An 18,640-nucleotide genomic window follows, 5' to 3' on the forward strand; every position below is an offset into this window, starting at 1 on the left:
ATATATATATATGTATCTATATACATATAATTGTTCGCGAATCGCCGAGAACAACCGAAAGGTATTTGAATATATGAAAGTAGTTCAAAAATTTTGAGATTCAGTTTTACAGACTTTGCTTATCGCGTCGGAAATATTAATCATACAAATATTAAGTTTAAATTTGGTCAGAAATTTCCGGGTCATCACATAACCCATCAACGAGTTGTACACTTGAAGCTACAAGCATCAAGGATGAGAACCGTGATGAGCATCAAGCACTAAGAACCCCACCGGAGCACCTTGCTTACTGTTTTCGGGATCTGATCAGACCACCTGGGCTACTGGAAAGTTGATTTTTAGTTATTTTGGTTCGATTAGATGATTTTCCGTTTAGGCCTCGTCTTAATCCGAGTTACAGTTTAGGATTTACGGCCCTCCGAAAGTAACTACGCCGTTGTAACGTTGTGCTGAAATTTCTGACCTACTTGCACTTAAACCATCGCCACAGTCAAACGAAGACGAGTTAGGTTCTGAAAATTGGTCAACGGTTAGGGGACTCATATACGGAACCATAGCCACTGACTATGCGTCTTTTCGATTTACGTAGATCTCGTAGAAGCTGACCGAAGTCAGCCTATTGTTTCGATCTCTATTCTTGTCAAACTTACTTAGCTTTTATGATGATGAACGATGATGATGATGACACTTAAACTTATTTTATGCACTAATAGAACTTATAAAGACAACCTACTGACCTAGTAACCTTTGATTTAGGTTGACGACCTTTCGGACCGACTTACTACTTGCACACTTTCGTATCGACTTGTATTGCTTATTCACTGTGAGTTATAGCATCCCTTTTTACTTATACTATTTTTGGGACTGAGAATACATGCACTTTTTATGTTTTACTTACTTGACACGAGTACTTAAATTTTACATATGTGTGGGTTATACAACGGCATAAAGATTCCCCTTAGCACGGTAACGTTTAACTATTGATTTTTGAACCGGTAGACGCGAATATTAGATATGGATCCATAGGGTTTGACATCCCCACTCGGGCTAGTCGCGCTAGCATTTAACGGGTGTTTAATACTTCGAGGACATACGCACTCGCCAGGTGTACTTTTAGGGGGTGATATTTATATTTACGTTAAGTCTACTTACCATGTGCCCACGGTTATACATATACTTTTCATACTGTTTTGAAACATTGAAACCTCGTGGTCAATCTTATATTACTGTTACAATTTAAACTATAGCTCACCAACATTATTGTTGACGTTTTAAGCATGTTTTCTCAGGTGCTTAGAGGTTTATTGCTTCCGCTGTTAGACTTGCTGTCATGCTGTTTAGACTTGCTGTTAAGGACCTGCTGTGTTAGATATCCGTTGCATAACTTAGAGATGTCTCAATTATGGAACTTTTCTTTTGCATTCGTAATTTATGTTATTTTCAAATAATGACTTTGAAACAACCTTTGTGTCACGTTATCTTTTGTAAACGCTATCTTTTATGAATGCAAAACTGATTTTCAAACAGCATGTAGTACTTGACCGTGTAAAGATCATGTTGTTGATGAATCGTACACGATGGTTTTGTACGGGGCGTCTCAGTCTGTATGGTAGAGTTGTAAGCGAGTTGAACAATTTAATTTCTCTAAATAAAGACAATGCTAAATTCGGGAATGGTAACAGCACATGGATATGCAATTTGGAAAGTAATGGGGTTTATACCTCAAGGTCAGTTGCATCTAAAATTGATGCTGTTACACTTTCGAGCAGCCTTTCGGGTGAGGAAACTATGCGCAACAAGCTTCTTCCGCAGAAAATTGGCATCTTTATATGGAGATCGATAAGGAAGAGACTTCCGGTACGGTTTGAACTTGACAAACGGGGGGTTGATCTTGATTCTTTACTTTGTCCGATGTGTGGTGATGACGTTGAAACAGTTGATCATGCTATCTTCTCTTGTAATCATGCGAAAGAAATCTGGGATGGTGTATATAGGTGGTGGGGTTCGAATCGGCCTCCGGACATTAGCTATGATAACCTCTTCAAAGGTTCGGGTTTCGGGGGCCTCACTGGTAAAGCCAAAGATATATGGCAAGCGGTAGAGTGAGTTACGGGTTATCTCATTTGGAAGAATAGAAACCAAAAAGTTTTTCATAATAACTCTTGGGCCTCTTCGAAGATTATCAACGAGATTCAAGTCAAGGTTTTTGAGTGGATTAATAATCGTTCGCATTCTAAAGTTCTTGATTGTCACCAATGGTTGTTGAACCCAAGTAAAATGGGCTTCCCTCACGTAAACAATCGTGATACTGGTTAGCTTAGATCGTCATTTTTTGTGTCTTATAGTATCTAGTTTCGAGATGTTGTATATGCAGGTGCTATTTGGCTTGCTATTGTAATTATTCAGAACTTGTATATATTTATGTTTGTGGGTTGGGCCAAGTATATAAGTGTTCGCCCTTTTGTCATGTATATATCCTTTCTATATAATAGAAATAGTTGATAGTTGATAGTTGATTGCTTTAAAAAAAAAAAAAAAAAGTATGCCGAATCTATCAATTTTTGATGGATTTATTATCACCATTTAAATTTAAAATAAGCAAGTCAACTTGTACACTTTTACTTCAAAGCTTGATAAACACAAGAATTATCAAACTTTTTGTAATAATTATTTTATTTACATTTTTTTTGTATATACAATACAATAAATATTTACAACGTGCTCTTCCTCTTCGCATCTCAGGTTGGTACGAGGTAGGCCAGAGTTTGAAAATTCTTTTATTACCATGAGTTCATCCCACTTAGATTATGCGGTGGCTTTTAAATATCAAACCTACCCCATAAATAATCCACAACTTTTATTTGAAAGACTTTATATAATACTAGTGAAATGATCCGTGGAAACACGGGTTTGTTTAAACGAAACAGTTTAATGATACGTTTTACGTATTAAGTGAATGTATAAAAGTCATTTAGTTTATTGCCCTGTGAAACCACGGATTACGACTAAGAAACTTGTTGATTTTACAAACATAAAGTTCGTTTAAAGTTGATTATTTATATTTATATTTTTAATAATAATAATAACAATTAATAATAATATATGCCTTTTAATTTTTTTTAGAAAAATAAAATTACAATTTAGGAGATATTAATATTTTCTTTTATAAAAGATTTTGTATTTTTTAAATTAAATTAATATATAATTATGACATCATTATTATGAAAATTAAGCTTAATGATGACATCATCATTTTAGAGGTTTATTATATTATATAGAAGATATAGATATAGATATGTAGTTTAACTTTTTTTTCTTTATCATATTTTAGAAATATATTTACCCTTGACAATGGTGCAAGCTAGTTATAACTGAATAACAGAATATATCCATTAAATAATAGACCTTTGGGAATTTGAAGGTAGGTAACTAGATATACAATATCCTTGTAGAATGAGATCTCGTCTAATATTATACATGTCTAATGATTTGTCCAATCTCACTAACAACACAATCTTGTTAATTTTATGGAATCCGTTCAATAAGTAAATAATAATAAATGTCTCGCAAGGGATATTGTATATATTGACGTTGACATCGAGGCAGAGTCAAAATAAGTCGAAAATGTGTAACCTACTCTTAGAATTTACTCTTAGAATTTAAGTATTTAGTTTTTAATTTTTCAAATTCGATAAATAAATGGTTCAAATATATATTGTTGGGTAGGTGATACTCACCCACTCAGTTTTGATCAATACACACTTTTGATCATAAAACTTTCAATTATATCTTTAAGTTTATCTAAGAAGTTGAACATTCATTATTGTTAGTAAGAGTATAATAGTAACTTAGGTGTATATGAATCAAAACTTAGTGTGTAAGTATCACCTCCCATATTGTTGGGCTATATTTTTGAACGGCCTTTTTAAATATTAGGTCATTACATCATGCATATCTCAATATCTGTCTTGCTCTTGCATACTAATAGTAGGATATATTTTATAATTTGATCATTTTATTCATGATAGAAATTTGTGGAGGAGTAGGATTAGGATTGTTGACTAGGTTGTATATATATTTTATTTTATATTCTTATTTTTTAATTTTGTATTTAGTTTTATATATTTTTATCGTATGCCTTTTTGCCTCCTTGTTTTTTTTCCTCATACATGTTTGTATTTCCATGTTTTTTTTTCCTTTCAATATACTATTACTTATTGTAGCATATCCCAACATGTTGTGTGCATTACAGTATACTTATTTACATGCCTTATTGCACTATACCTTTACATGTTACATTACATTATATCGCATTTAAATTACACGTATTTACATATATGTTTTATACTGCATATTATAACTACATGCTTTATACCTATATGCTTACATACACATTTTAAACTTACATGACTTGTTATACTTGCATATTTGACACTTACATTTTTCACTTATATGTTCTTTTACTTTACTTTGTTACATGCCATATTTACCTTTACATTTTCCATGGTAAGGTTCCTTTTATCTACTTTACTTTACTTGCATTTAGTTACTTCACTTAACGGATTTCATGGTTCTTCTGGCCGGAGGTCCTTGGGAAGCAGCCTCTCTGCCCTATAGTATAGGGAGGGACGACTTCTTTTACCCACGGACCGATAGGTATCCGTGGGGGGAGGAATGACTGCCCTTTTACTCTAGGGTAGAGGAAAGACTGTCTACATCTAACCTCCCTCATACTCCACTTTAGTGGAATTGGGTATTGTTGTTGTTGTTATAATAATTCGAACTTATGCGGTAATGACTCGGTGCATATGTGGGATATAGGTGGAAATTATATTGGTGAATAATGAAGTTATAGTGAAATTTCTTAAAACTATGTCTAACTTTATAGTAGACCTTTATTGTGAGATAATAGAGTAATTTTTTTTATATAATTTTAAAAAAGTTAAAATTTAAAACTTCTTTTAATATAGTTATTTTAAACTTTTAACATTGAATAGTTATATATTCTTTTTAACAAATCATCTTTTTGTTTCCTTTTTTTAAAAGTTCTTTTCGTCGTACTCAACTAAAAAATATCACATAAAGTTTAAAAAATGTTAAATAATCATTTTTACCGATTCAGCAAGTAATGAACTACATTTTTTTTTTACAATAATACCCATTTTAAAATTTATGACCTACATCGAAGTTTTTATCAAGTATATATACCCTACATCGGAATAAAAATAAAAGTATATAACATATTATAGTTTAACGCTTATTAACACTTATTTATACCTTTAACGCTTATTAACAACACCTAACTTTACCACTTTAGTTAATTAATGAATTATCAAATTGAATTTCTAATTTCGAATCTATTCTATACCTTAAAAAAGGGTTTTCTTTAGGTAATAAATATTTTGAAACACCCTTTAATCACCATTAGATCAAGTAATTACTTTACTATACCTCTTAATCCACAAATTATCTAAAAAACATATTAGCTAATAAATCATCATTTGTGAGTTAATGGGTATATTATACCCTTACAAAAACGGGGTCATACACTAAATTCAGGGGTCTTCGCATAATCACTTCATTCTCATTTCTCATCATTTCTCATCCCAAGTACACTTTGCTCTCTAAATTCTCATTTCATATCCACACAAATACTACAGTACGAGAATGTTGAATATTCCTCCTTCATACATTTCCCTAACCCAGTGCAATCATACAATTCGATATTGATCTAAAAAATTTGTCGTTCTCATTACGGATCCATCTTTCAGATTACACAAACGATTCATCAATGGCCTCTAAATTGAACAACTTTCAAATAGTTGTTCATACTTTTAAGCCTCAATTTCATATTCTAAATCGTTATTTCAACCTTTTAATTAGTTTTATTCAAGATGGTGCAGATTTATGAGTTTCTCGGTTAAGTCTTACAAATAACCCGTGTTTGACTTGGGTTTCAGGAATGAATAAGAACAATGTACAAGCTTAACGAGTCATATTGATTGTACGATGCACTGATCGGAATTGAATTGGATATCAGCCACTCATCGGTACGATCATATTCTTGATTACTAATTTATCATCAATTTCGACAGTTTTATATTGATTTTTAATTGCTTCATTTAAATTGGGTTTTTGTGTGTTGAATGTGCAGGTTGATTGAACGCCCTTAGTCTTTTTTAAACATCGATGGAGTGAACTCTGAAATTTAAAATCAAATCATGTTACGAGTTTGATGTTTATCTTACTATTTATTCATTATACATCTTAAATCATATATTATAGGGTTTAATATGTCAATCTGCTCTTGTGATTCTGTTGTGTTTGATTTGGTTACAAGTAGTATGTTTCCTTATTTTCATGGCCACAATAACCATAATCGTAAGCACCCATTATTATATTCTTAACCGATTTAAATTTGCTCAATAAGGTCATCAGATTGACGTTCGTGATGAGCAAGTTTTGATTGACTAAAACTCTAAAAGTTGTCCATGATTGCCATGTTTTTTGATTCATTGTCTCCACGTTAAATTGTTTGTATAACTGTGTTAAGGCTGCATGTAAAATTTGAATTTGGAATATGTATATATAAGTACATACATTGTCTCATACATGTACGCATGTGTGCTATAATGCATTTATGATTTAACCAAGTGTGTCGCCTCTCAATCCGTGGTGTTTCATGTTTGCATTTGAACACTTACGTCTATGTTTGAACTGTTCAATCTGTTTCTATCTTACCTATTAGTGAACATCAATTACGTTTAAATGTAACAGGGTGTGCTATTACTTTCCGTTCTGTTTATGTATCACAAGTTCGGTCTTATGCAGGTATCAACATCACAATTTTACTTTACAATGTTATGAACTTTAAACGGTATATCGTCATTCTCATTACTTAAATGTACATCCATTCATATTTAATCATATAATTACAAAATTAAGTTTAATTTAAATATGTACAACAAAAATAAAAATAAAATTTTTTACTGGATGTGTACATTAGTCTATAAGATTTTTGTATCACCTACAATCTGTCATTAACTCTTTTACAAATATCTCGGAATTTCAAATTTAAATTTCAAACTTGTGAGTTATTTATGGTAAATTTTTTAAATTCCTTAAATTTCATTAAATTGCATTAACATAAATATCTCATATTGGAGAAAGTCAATATTAACTAACTGACTCGGATTTAAATTCCTTTTACATATTGATCAATTATATATAATGTCCCAATTAGTCAAATTGTATACCACAAATTAGTTTTTGAAAATTAAACTTTTCCCTCCATTGTTTCTCTTTAAAAATTTTACAATCTTTATCTATAAATACAGTTTCTTTCTTCTCATACTCGTATCAAATTTAACTTCTTCCTTCCAGAATACGCTTGAACAACATTCATTAAGTGATTAAACCATCTCAAACCGCTTGACTGAACTTTCAGAATACACATGGTTGCTTCTCTTGTTTACACGTTATTGAACGAAATCACTAATGAACGTTCTGACTGGAGAGTTAAAGTCAACGTCTTTATCACATGCAGAAAAACATGCTACAATAACTCAACTCATGTCCCTGGAACTTGTTCATATATGAACAAGTATATTTATTATTGTTAGTTGTAAGTAGCTGTATCTCTTGTCACCACTACGAAGGGATTGAAAGTCATCATCTTGGAGGAGGATGGAAATGATTCTAAAACCACCAAGAATGTTGATTACACGGACGGTTTGATGTGTATCTGAATCAACCGTAAGTGCATTCTTAATTACAAAGGTAACAATGTTTAAATCACATGTCTGTTATATGTTAAATTTTGGGGTATCAATCATTGAGTGTATTACAAATGTCTGGTTGTAAACGGATGTATCTAGAGCTGAAAAGTGCTTTTTAACTTGATTTAAAGGCTCCATTTGGGTCATAATTGTCCATTTAGACCCATTGTATTATTTCTAGAAATCTGAAGTTTCCAACTTGTTTAGAATGTCATTTTAGAGTTGTGGAGTGATTTTGGGTCACTCGAGTACATTGGATAAGAGTATGGTTCGTTAACTAATTTTGTTGTCATTTTGGGTAAAAATGTTAAAATGACTCTCGAGCCTACTTTGAGAACCCGTAAGTTGAAAATGGGTAAGTTTGGATGATAAGTAATAACTGGGATAGAAAGTATTCCTGACAAGCTTTAAAAAGGTATATGGTATGTTTGGGTTTGTCGCGCCTAAATAAGTTTTAAATGAGTCTCAAAATCGGATGTAGCAGATGTTTGCTTGCTGGACAGCAACAGAACACTAGCAGTACAATACAATAGTACATCAGCAAATAAGTAATGGGGTTGTTTTCGGTAACCCATAACTTTTAAACCGTAACTCCGTTTATGACAAATAAGTTGTCCAAGGAAAGGTGAAAGAGTCTACTTTCCAATGGTCAGGGTCTAAGGTATTAAATCTGATTTTGTGAGACCCATAATCTGTTGAAAAGAGGTTGTTTATATACAAAAAAATTGGTCAAATTTAAGGGTGTCAAAAGTTGCTAATAGGATTGTTAGCAGGTCAGGAAGCGTTGCTGTTAGTTTATTTTATGAAGTGACAGCTTGATGGGAGAGTGTAAGAATATCAATATTGATACGATTGTTAGTAGTTGTTCTTAACTTCTATTCGCAAACTATGTCTCGGGCAGCACATAAGTAAGTGGAGAAGTTAGTTTTCACTCCTTGATGTATATTGGGTTGTTAGGGTCCGACGACTAATTAACGGGTTAGAAAGGGTAAACTTAATTACAATCCGAATAAGATTTTTTTGGGTTAAAAAGATCACCTTTAAAATATTAGTTCCAAATGCAGTTTGGTGTAAATTTGTGTGTTGTGAATATTTGATTAAGCTTTGCTTGAATCGATTACAATTAATATCAAAACTTATATATTTTTTATAGCAATTCGATAATTTTTTTCGGTCAAACAAAATTTTCTTTATTGTATATTCAGGATTAGTTTAACCAAGATAATGGTGGTTCATCCGCTGCAGGTGCTGGGACAAGTGCATTGGCTGCTGCTGTTACTACTCTTGAAGCTATTTAAACTGAGTCGCAATGTGAGTCGCAATGTCAGGTAGTTTGTGTAAACTCAAATGGCTCATTAATTTACTGCAAAATATAGTAGTTACATGATATGTTGTTACTTGGTATTAAGTAGTGTAAAAAGTACAGGTAAATGTCTAATATGTCGATTTGATTTATTTTGAACGGCGATATCGAATAGGTCAATTTGATTAACCTACTTTCACCCAAGAAACTGATCATCTAACACGCAAAATTCATTTGCATCCAACTACAGGTACCATTTGCGATAAAATTTTCATTTTTTAACGACATATTCAACATGTTTTTTTTTTTCTAATCATCTCAAGTAGGCAGTTGATCTGTATATACGTAATAGATGATTTTGATGTTCTGAACACATTAGAGAATCACTCAAAATGGGCAAGTGATAATAGGATAGCTAAGATAAAATTCTCAACGAAATAACTGATATAGATGGCCTGGTACTTTATGATAATGTTAGTTTGATTCGTCATGCACATGCTTAAGCTTATTAAGTATATCTGCAATTGAAAAGTCAGTCAGCGTAAACAAATCATAAGATGTGTTGAATTGTTTAAATGGATAATTTGAAATATGACTCTGGGTTGCAAATTGATGGAAAATGTCATATTTTTTGCCACTATCACCCTACCATTATTGAAATATGACATGAATTGGTTGAGGGATAATTTGAGCAATGTATCATACTGGTAATTGCCATCACTCATCAAACACATGCTTAGAAAAGGCTGATAGCCCATGATTTGTACATTATTCACTGTCCACTATAGGTACTTCTATATACTTGAAAATGTTGTAGATATTATGTTGCGTTCTTTTAAGTTTGAATAATTAAAGTGAAATTGTTTAAATTTATTTGTTATAGCGGGTACGTGGTAGCATATGTTCCAGTGATCAGCACCTGTTAAACAATTGCTACCATGGGTCTGAAAAAAATATAGCCATGACATTGGTGATTACTTAAAATCAAGGTTGTAAAAGTCGCGAGTCGGGGACGCATTGGTCGAGTCGGGGACGCGTTGGGGACGCTTCGGTCGTTGACCAACGTTGACTTTATTAATAATTTCTGAAATATATATTCATATATATGTAAAATAGTTGTTTCTATACCATAAAATTCTTAAATAAGAACTTGAATTTAAAACCAATCAAACTTCAAACTCAATTAATGTTACCGAGTACATAATCAGTAAGGACACAGAGAAAAGAGTGGCTCAAAAAATGAAAACAAACCCTAAGTTTAAAACATATCAGATCTTGACGAAAATTTGACTGATTTGGACCGTTTTTGACCAACTTTGACCGTCTTTGACAGACTTTGACCGAACTTTTAGCTTTGACCGTCTTTTGAGTCGTTTTCAGAAAAACGGGACGGAGAACCCAAAAAAACGACGCATCGGCCGACGCGTCAGCCAAGTCGGCCGACTTTTACAACATTGCTTAAAATACAATAAGCCCCTTGGGTATGTGGCCTAACATAATGGCTGCAAGTAATGACATTAATGAACTTAAAATCCCTTTCAAGTCTTCTTTTGTCAAGGTGATAGGTGATGGGGCAAGCACGAGCGTTTGGCACGATTAATTAGAGACATGCGAGCATTCACTAATACTATTTAAGCATGTGCTTGATATTTGGGAAATTGTTTACGAATGGTGAAGCTTCAACCGCGTTTCAAATCTTAGCATTGGGGAGATGTTTCGAGGTAAAGCACCACATAATCTTACATCTTTGGGATCAAAAAAGTGGCAAGTCGAGTGGTTATTTAATTTGGAACAACCGGAATGAAAAAGTATTCAAAACCAAATCGTAGAATGGTCCCGTAGCCTTAAACGAAATTCAATTGAAAAGATACGAATGGATCTAGAGGAGGGAAAAAAGAAGAATATTGATTGGCTTTAGTGGGTTTCAAATTCAAGTTCGTGTGTGACTTGATTAGTATAATATGGGGAGCGCATTTGCTAAACTGTCTTGACTGTTATCTCATCATCCATGTATTTGTTAGCCTATGTAGCTCTCATCCTCGTGGGTTTAAATCTTTAGGTTCACATGTTTTAATTTTTTGTGGTGCACCTTTCTAAATTGTGAAAGATATGTATAGTTCTTTTAAGTGTATTATTAACCCTCCACTGCAATAATTGTTCTTTCATAATCCCGCGAATTCGCTGGTCTTTACCTAGTACAAATAAAAAGTGGAGTAGAATGATTGTTTTGCCCAATTTGCCAAGCCCACAAAAACTTGAAAATAACCTAACACATTATTTTATGCCTACTGCTTTAATAACCATAACCATAATCATCATAACCCTTAATAGAAAATTAGTTTTATGTTATTAAGAAACAAAATTGAGCTGCCTAAAGAACATCTTGTTAACTTACATTACAATGCATTTATGCTTTCATGATTGAGGTTTGGATTTCTCTACAAGGATGACCCGACCGTTCCACTCGGTTTTATCTAGAGCTCTGATCGCTGCATCGGCTTCTTTGTCTCTTTCTAGTGTTAAAAAACCGAATCCACGAGACTCCCCTGACCTATTCGTGCATAATAAAATATAAAAAGTTTCATATTCCAAATAGTTTAAGTGCATATAAGATTTAGAACACATACAGAGTTTATGCTAATAGTTTAATCACATTATTTATTTATGAAGATTCCAATTCTAGTTACTATTCATGCAATAATCAAAAGCCCATGTACATTCTAGGCAACCTAATACAGCTAATAGTACTACAAACAGCTTCTGTGTTATATATTCTTATATATTCATTCTATTAAAAAGCTAATAACACCTTGTACAATTTAGCCATTTAAAACATACAAACAAACTTACTAAACTGTCATTATACTAGTATGCCACGTCATCATTAAGTAGATTTTTTTTAATTCGATTGTTATTAACTTAAACTTATAATCAAAGATTGGTTATTACAGGTGAAAACAAAGATGTTTACCAAAACTGGTTATATTTTTAGGCAATAAGCCCTTCTAAGAAGGAAAAAATATGAGATGAGCTTACCTCTTGTTACGAACAATGCGCACATCTCGCACTCGGCCAAATTCAGAAAACTTTCTTTCTAAGTCTCTTTCGGTAGTCAAGAAGCTAAAACCAGCAACAAACAGATTCTTCCCAGGTTTCCCTAGTCCAGTGTTCCTGTTATGAGGCGGTGACCATTGTTTCTGTTTTGATGATCTGTATCGAGAATGATAAGATGATGCAGGAGATTTACGACATGAAGAGTATCTCCTCCTAAAGTCAAAGAACAAAGTTATATACAATGAGTAATTGGACACTACTACTTGTCGAATGATTATAATTAACCTAAGCATCTTTGGCCAACAGTATCAGAGTAAATAACCCCTCAAACAATAGGTTTCGGGTTCAAATTCTACTGGAGAGACAAATGAGTGTATAGTAAGTATGGTCGTTAATAATTGTGGTATGTTTGGCAAAACTAGTTTGTAGCTGATAGCTGGTAGCTTGTATTGTAGTTTGTATTTAGGTGTTTGACAGAGTAGCTGTTTTGTTATAATAAAGAGTAAATTGACCAAAAGCTAGGAAACTTTGCTCAAACGCTAGTTCTGTGACCTTTTAGCTTATAGTTTTTTTCCTCCGTCTAAAAGTTTTAAGCTCTTTTAACCAAACGAAACTTTTTATTAGATATGAGTACTTAGATAGAAGCTAAACGGTCCAAAAAACAGAAGCTAAATATATTTCTTCTAGTTTGTTATAATATATTTTTTCTGTCGTTCAAAAGCTCCTAACCAAACATACCCTTGGTTAGTGTGTGTGTGTGTGTGTTACGTTCTACATCAAAAAAATTGGGGAAGTTGTGAATATGTACGAACAAATGCACATAAAAGGAAGTTGCATAACCTTGGGGACCTCGATCTTCTATAATGTTGCCTTCTAATTGGAGACCTTGATCGAGATCTTTCACGATGATCTCTCTTGTGTCGAGAATTGATCTCTTTTTGCCTACTAGGTGACTTTGAAACTGATCTCTTCCCTTTTCGATGTGAATGATCATTTCTTGGTGATGCGGAAACATTTCTTTCAAAAACATCGTGCGTATTATGCTCCTCTTCACAAGACACATTCAAAGGTTGATCACTGATACGCTCATGCGAAGCCTCTGTTTTCGGACTAGCTCGATCAGTGTTAGGACTGTGTAGATCGGTTCTTAAGGGATCGTTATTCATATATTCGTCAACTTTTTCTGTTGGAATGTCTAAAACTTCATCTTCAGCCTCTCTGTTCACTAACCTATCTTCGATTTCTCGTTCTTCAGTAACAATATTCTCGAAAGGCAACACAACATCCATATTGTTGTGCATACTTTCGAGCTCAACATCAAATGAGGATCTAGATAAATAATCACTACATAACCTTTCATCATCAACAACAAACTGAGCATCACTTAAAACAACATCATTACCTAATCCAACATGCAGAGGTGAAAACATCTGTTGTGGTGATGCATTAATTTCACAATACGAAAGATCGTTGGGCACAGACTCGTTGTTAGTAGCTAAGTTACTAAATGAACATTCTCCAGAATTTTGTTCTTTACTTACAATACAACTCTCCAATAATTCATCAATCCCACAAGGCTCATTTTCCTTTAAGATAGCATTTAGTTCTTGAAATCCATTATCTGGTGATCTCAACTCCATCTCTACAACAGTTACAATGATGTTTAATGTTATTTACAATTTCCAAATGTAAAATAGTATAACTTTTATTTGTAGAACGGCAAACTCACACACCATGCCTACATAATTTTACATGTCCTAATCAGGACTCAAACTCATGACATCAAGGTCAAAGAGGCGCTCCTAATACCGCTAATAATAACATATTTAGCATGACAATCAAAACACACACAACTACAATGCAAATTTAACAGTGCGGCTAATATTATTTACCTTATGTAAATTATATTTGGAGTATTTTTGACATGTATGATTACCTACTGTCAAAGGCGGAACTACGTTAGAGCTTAGGAGGGCCTTGGCCATCCCTGACATTTGTGCCATTAGTATATATATATATATATATATATATATATATATATATATATATATTTTTTTTTTTTTTTTTTACGAGGAACCCTACTATGGGCCAGAGCACATTGGCCCCCCCACCGCAGGTAAACCCCGGGTAAACGGCAAGCCAGCCCTCCACCGCTACCAGGTAAGGCATTCTCCAGTTTAGTCATTAAATGCGGGCACTCCTTGGGATTGAACCCGAGACCTCCCCTTCACTGAAAGTGCTGGTGGCCACCCAGGCTAGGCCTGGATGGTTACCATTAGTATATATTTATATATTGTTGATTGTTGATTTTCTCTGAAACCGTTCGAGCAGTTATTGTTGACTAGTTATGATATTTACTTGCCCACATGCCTTTTTTGCTAATAAAATGTGTCTATAATATACCATATATATGTATATGTATATGTATATGTATGTATGTGTTATTTCGTTAATTAATTTTATCATATTTTTAATTCTTTTAGTTAGACATTTCCAAACACTATTGCATCTTTTAAATTTTAAGCTTACTAATTTTTATGATTATTATCATAATTACGGTTTGAATAAATCAAATTAGCTATTGGCCATTCATCTTCATTAAAATATAATTTATGACGATTACTTAAGTTTGAAAAGTACCACACCTAAAAATGTTGAATGTTCATTGTTTCGGCCCTCCTAATCAAAAACATCAAGTTCGGCCGGCTACTGTGTAGTTGTGCACCCTCAATGTGACCATTTGATATTGTTTTTTTTTTTGAAAGGCAAACTAATGATATTATGATCATGTAACAGATTCTAATATTTTGTTTTAAAGTATAGATAGTTTTGGATGATAAGTTGAAAATGCTTCAAAACCATTATCTAAAATCGGACCGTTCCAAGATAACCTGGTTAAGCTACATCTTGATGAAAAATATCACGTATGCTTAGTAGCGTTAACATAGAAAACCTTATCCGTTATCAGTTATCACGTATTATCCCAAATCGATCATCTTTTACTGTTCATGTAACTGTTGTATTCCAAACACTCAAAACATAAGCAATTTGTGAAGGCAATATATGATCAGACAATAGTTTCTTAAACCAAACACATCCGGATTCTATCAATTAATGAGATCTAGGTTCAGTAACATTCATATCACCAGAAGAGCTACATACATAACATCTAATATCTAATACGTAAAGAAAATATAAACATTATTATATTTTTAAATGAGTAATGATTAATTCGATACATACAACATAAAGCTACATAAATATTATATCATTTAATCATCATGAAATAAATTTTGATAGCAATTAAAACAGAAACGTGAATAGTATCATATATCATAGAAATCTGAAATCATACCTTTATTTAATCGAAGCGAATTCTCATTGTTATCATGATCAATTGCTTGAAAGTCGTCAATGGCGGACATTTTTATAATATATAGTGAAAAATGAGAAAACAGTGCTATTATATTTAGTTTTAGTTAACGATAAAAAGAAGTCCTTGAACTATTTCATATCCTTTACTTTATACCATTTGATATATTCTTCGATAGATATAAGTCTTCCTAAATGAATTGTTGTTTATTTTGTCCATTTTTATTTGAGATTACATGAACATGAGATAATCCTAATACGTGTTTGAATAAGATCACGTTGGTAGTATATATTTATTAAAGTAGTACTCGTAGTAGGTTTCATTGAAATTTTTCTTCACAGTTACACATAATTAGATTCTCTGCTAGCGAGAGTGGCGTAGAAAAATAAGAAGCACAAACAAGGGTGTTTAAAAATAAAGAGATAAGCTAACGCAATACTTACTTTTCTGCCTATTTGCAATGGAAATGAACGGAGAAGTGGTGGAACGTGCAGAACCACAATTTCGATCACTCCGATGTGGCACGAAGCCGCCGATGCCCGAGTCGGCTCCTAGCTAGGAAAATAACATTTTTTTGAGGCCGCACATTTAATGACTGCTCTTTAAGAGTGTACAGGGATTCGGCGTTCCATCACTCTGGTCTGATATTCCCTCTAAAAGTCTCAAAATTCAAGTTTTAAAAGTTCAAAACCACATTTTTTTCATTTTTTTCCTTATTGGTTCCAAATTCGAACAACAATATTGAATACCAAATTTGGCGCGTCAGCACTTTCATTGCTCTTAGTTGTCAAATATTTAGTACTTAATATTCATATAGTATGTTTTACATTTCATTCAAATAAAAAAATAACTTTTGCCCATAAAAAGTCAAAAATTTACTCTTCGCCTCTATAATATCCAAACCACTTAATGTTTGATATTCAAGTTAGACTTTAACAACAATAAATTTATTTGCCATGTTAAAACTTCTTATGATAGAATTAGGTAGTTGAGATAGAATCTTGCAAAATTAGTGGGTGTTTGAGAAGAAAACATAACCAAGATGAACAAGATGTAATCAAATGATAGTACGAGGGTTGGTATTGTAATTCGATTTGTGATAATATATCGGTAGGAGCACATCACAATGAATAAAACGTGTCAAAATTATGTCCTACGACCGTTTGAAAGTTGGCGTGACGTCCCGTTTTGGATTTTGTCCCTTTTTTTTTTTTTATTTTATATCTGTAACTTGTCGGTAACCTCTATCTGATCTAATCCCACGTAAATACAAAGTTAAAATCTAGAAACATGTTTAAACGGAAAATTAGGTAAGTGATTACTTTGTTTAATTACTCAATTAGTGGATCAATATTTCTTTTTTTAATGATGACTATATACCTGAATTTCACAAAGTATAATAACTTGTCGATTACAAAATCTAATAAGTCTATTTCTTTAATAAAGAAAGGCCGTCGTTACCAGAATTAAAGTTCAAGTTGAAAAAGAAACACTTTTAAATGTCAAAAATGATACATCGACAATGTTTAATACATTGTAATGACCAGATTGAGTACCGAGATGAATATGCATCCAGAATTTCTTGTCAATTCGGGTTTTATTCGTGTTCGGGATGAAGTTCATGTCCCAAGTGGTTTGTCAGTTTCTGGACGAAATGAGCGAGATGGTGTGATGAAATTTTTTGTTAATGGCCATCCAAATCTGTTGGTAGACTGACATCTTGTGCTTCGTGTAAGCTTCTGCTGTTAGGCCGAAGCCCTCTGAGGTTGAAGGATTTAACTGCTGGCCGAATGGATGTGATGTTGAGTTGAATGTGTCTGCAAGTGAAGAAAATAGTTGTGTCTTTGGTAATTTGTTTTATAGGCTATTTGGTGTGACATTAGACCTATATTGGTGGGTTGAATATTATGGCTTTTTTGAATCCCCCGTGCATTGATAAATCGAGTGGGGTGTTATGCAAGATTGGTTGGGTGAATATTCAAAAGACAAAAAAATACGATGTCTAACTGGTGTCTGGCTTCGAAAGATTCAAGTTTTGGTAAAATGAAGAAAAAGAACAAGAAGATTGGCTCGCGGTATGACGACTCTTTTTGTCTTCGCGATAAAGATCCTGATGCGGTTGCGAAAGTTCATCGAGAGCCTTTGAAGGTTTTTTTTTGAATCAAGACTTGGTCCTCCGATAGTTGATGGGAAGATTGTGGGCTACTCGAAGGTTTCAACGTTCGGTTCACCTAAGTTGTTATCGTTTGCGCCCCGCTAGGTAAAGACGGTGACTTTTCAAAAGGTTGATGAGGTTTTGAAGTCGGGGGCGAGATATAAACGCTTCGCTTGCCGCAGACGATCTTGGTTGCGCGTAATGCGTTTATGCTTTTTAACGTTCGGTTCACTTAAGCTGATATGAATAATTATTAGAACAGTTATAATGTAGAAGAAAAAAATAATAATTAAATATTGGGTTATACTAAAGTTGTCTTTAGTTGACCATTTCACTTTAGTGAGCGACGTCAGTAAATAAGTAGTGTCAACTATTCCGTAGTGGTTAAGACCACAATTATGTGAACATGGCTCATCCTTTCGCCACTGTAGCGTCGTTGTCATTAAACTCATCATTACAGGATTTTTACCGCTCATTGAATCCTACATGCCACACATACAACACCCTATATGGGGTATGATTGGAAAAGAAATTGGTGTGTGAAATAAGTTTCAATCGAAGAAAAAACGAGTGTGTATATATGATATTATTTTTATCATATTCTCCCATTTTTCGTCACTTTTTTCAGCCATCTTTCATCAGTCTACCTTTACACAACACCAACAACAATCTCGTTTCCTTTACTACGTAAGATTTTTCTAACGATAACTATAAAGTTTGTAATTTACGTCTATAAATGAGTAGTACATGACTGTTATTATTGAATTTTGATTGAAATTTATTATCTGGTACAAACATTTTATGCACTCTAACGACAAAAAGGTTATCGTTATAAAAATCCTAATAGAGGACTATTACTGTAGTTTAGTGATAGTTTGAGGGGTGGACTGGTCGCATAATCTCTACGGATATGGAAAAAAAATTCAAAACAAATACCCTCACCAAATCCTTTCATAATCCCAAATTCCCCAAAAGTT

At 33.1% G+C, this 18,640-nt stretch overlaps 2 protein-coding genes and 1 long non-coding RNA gene across 4 annotated transcripts; 2 read left to right on the top strand and 1 right to left on the bottom strand.

Annotated features, from left to right (window-relative positions):
• The first annotated feature begins 1,577 nt into the window (after positions 1-1,577).
• On the top strand, positions 1,578-2,106 carry LOC139858917 (uncharacterized). Its single transcript, XM_071847754.1, has 2 exons — positions 1,578-1,609; positions 1,683-2,106. The coding sequence occupies exons 1-2, from the start codon at positions 1,578-1,580 to the stop codon at positions 2,104-2,106; spliced, it is 456 nt and encodes a 151-aa protein (XP_071703855.1).
• A 3,559-nt stretch (positions 2,107-5,665) lies between these two features.
• On the top strand, positions 5,666-10,066 carry LOC139857474 (uncharacterized). 2 transcript variants are annotated; one of them, XR_011762538.1, is made up of 7 exons: positions 5,666-6,050; positions 6,155-6,230; positions 6,778-6,831; positions 7,633-7,779; positions 9,024-9,106; positions 9,257-9,331; positions 9,965-10,066. It is a non-coding gene; the product is annotated as an uncharacterized lncRNA (long non-coding RNA). The 2 variants fall into 2 exon arrangements; XR_011762537.1 differs by having other exon boundaries at positions 9,257-10,060.
• Positions 10,067-11,300: 1,234 nt separating this feature from the next.
• On the bottom strand, positions 11,301-15,560 carry LOC139858920 (uncharacterized). Its single transcript, XM_071847755.1, has 4 exons — positions 15,491-15,560; positions 12,976-13,777; positions 12,118-12,348; positions 11,301-11,632 (listed from the first exon to the last, which is right to left on the bottom strand). The coding sequence occupies exons 1-4, from the start codon at positions 15,558-15,560 to the stop codon at positions 11,497-11,499; spliced, it is 1,239 nt and encodes a 412-aa protein (XP_071703856.1). The 3' UTR covers positions 11,301-11,496.
• Positions 15,561-18,640: the final 3,080 nt, after the last annotated feature.

This window comes from Rutidosis leptorrhynchoides, chromosome 7 (genome assembly GCF_046630445.1).
Source record: "Rutidosis leptorrhynchoides isolate AG116_Rl617_1_P2 chromosome 7, CSIRO_AGI_Rlap_v1, whole genome shotgun sequence".
Lineage (NCBI taxonomy): Eukaryota > Viridiplantae > Streptophyta > Magnoliopsida > Asterales > Asteraceae > Rutidosis > Rutidosis leptorrhynchoides.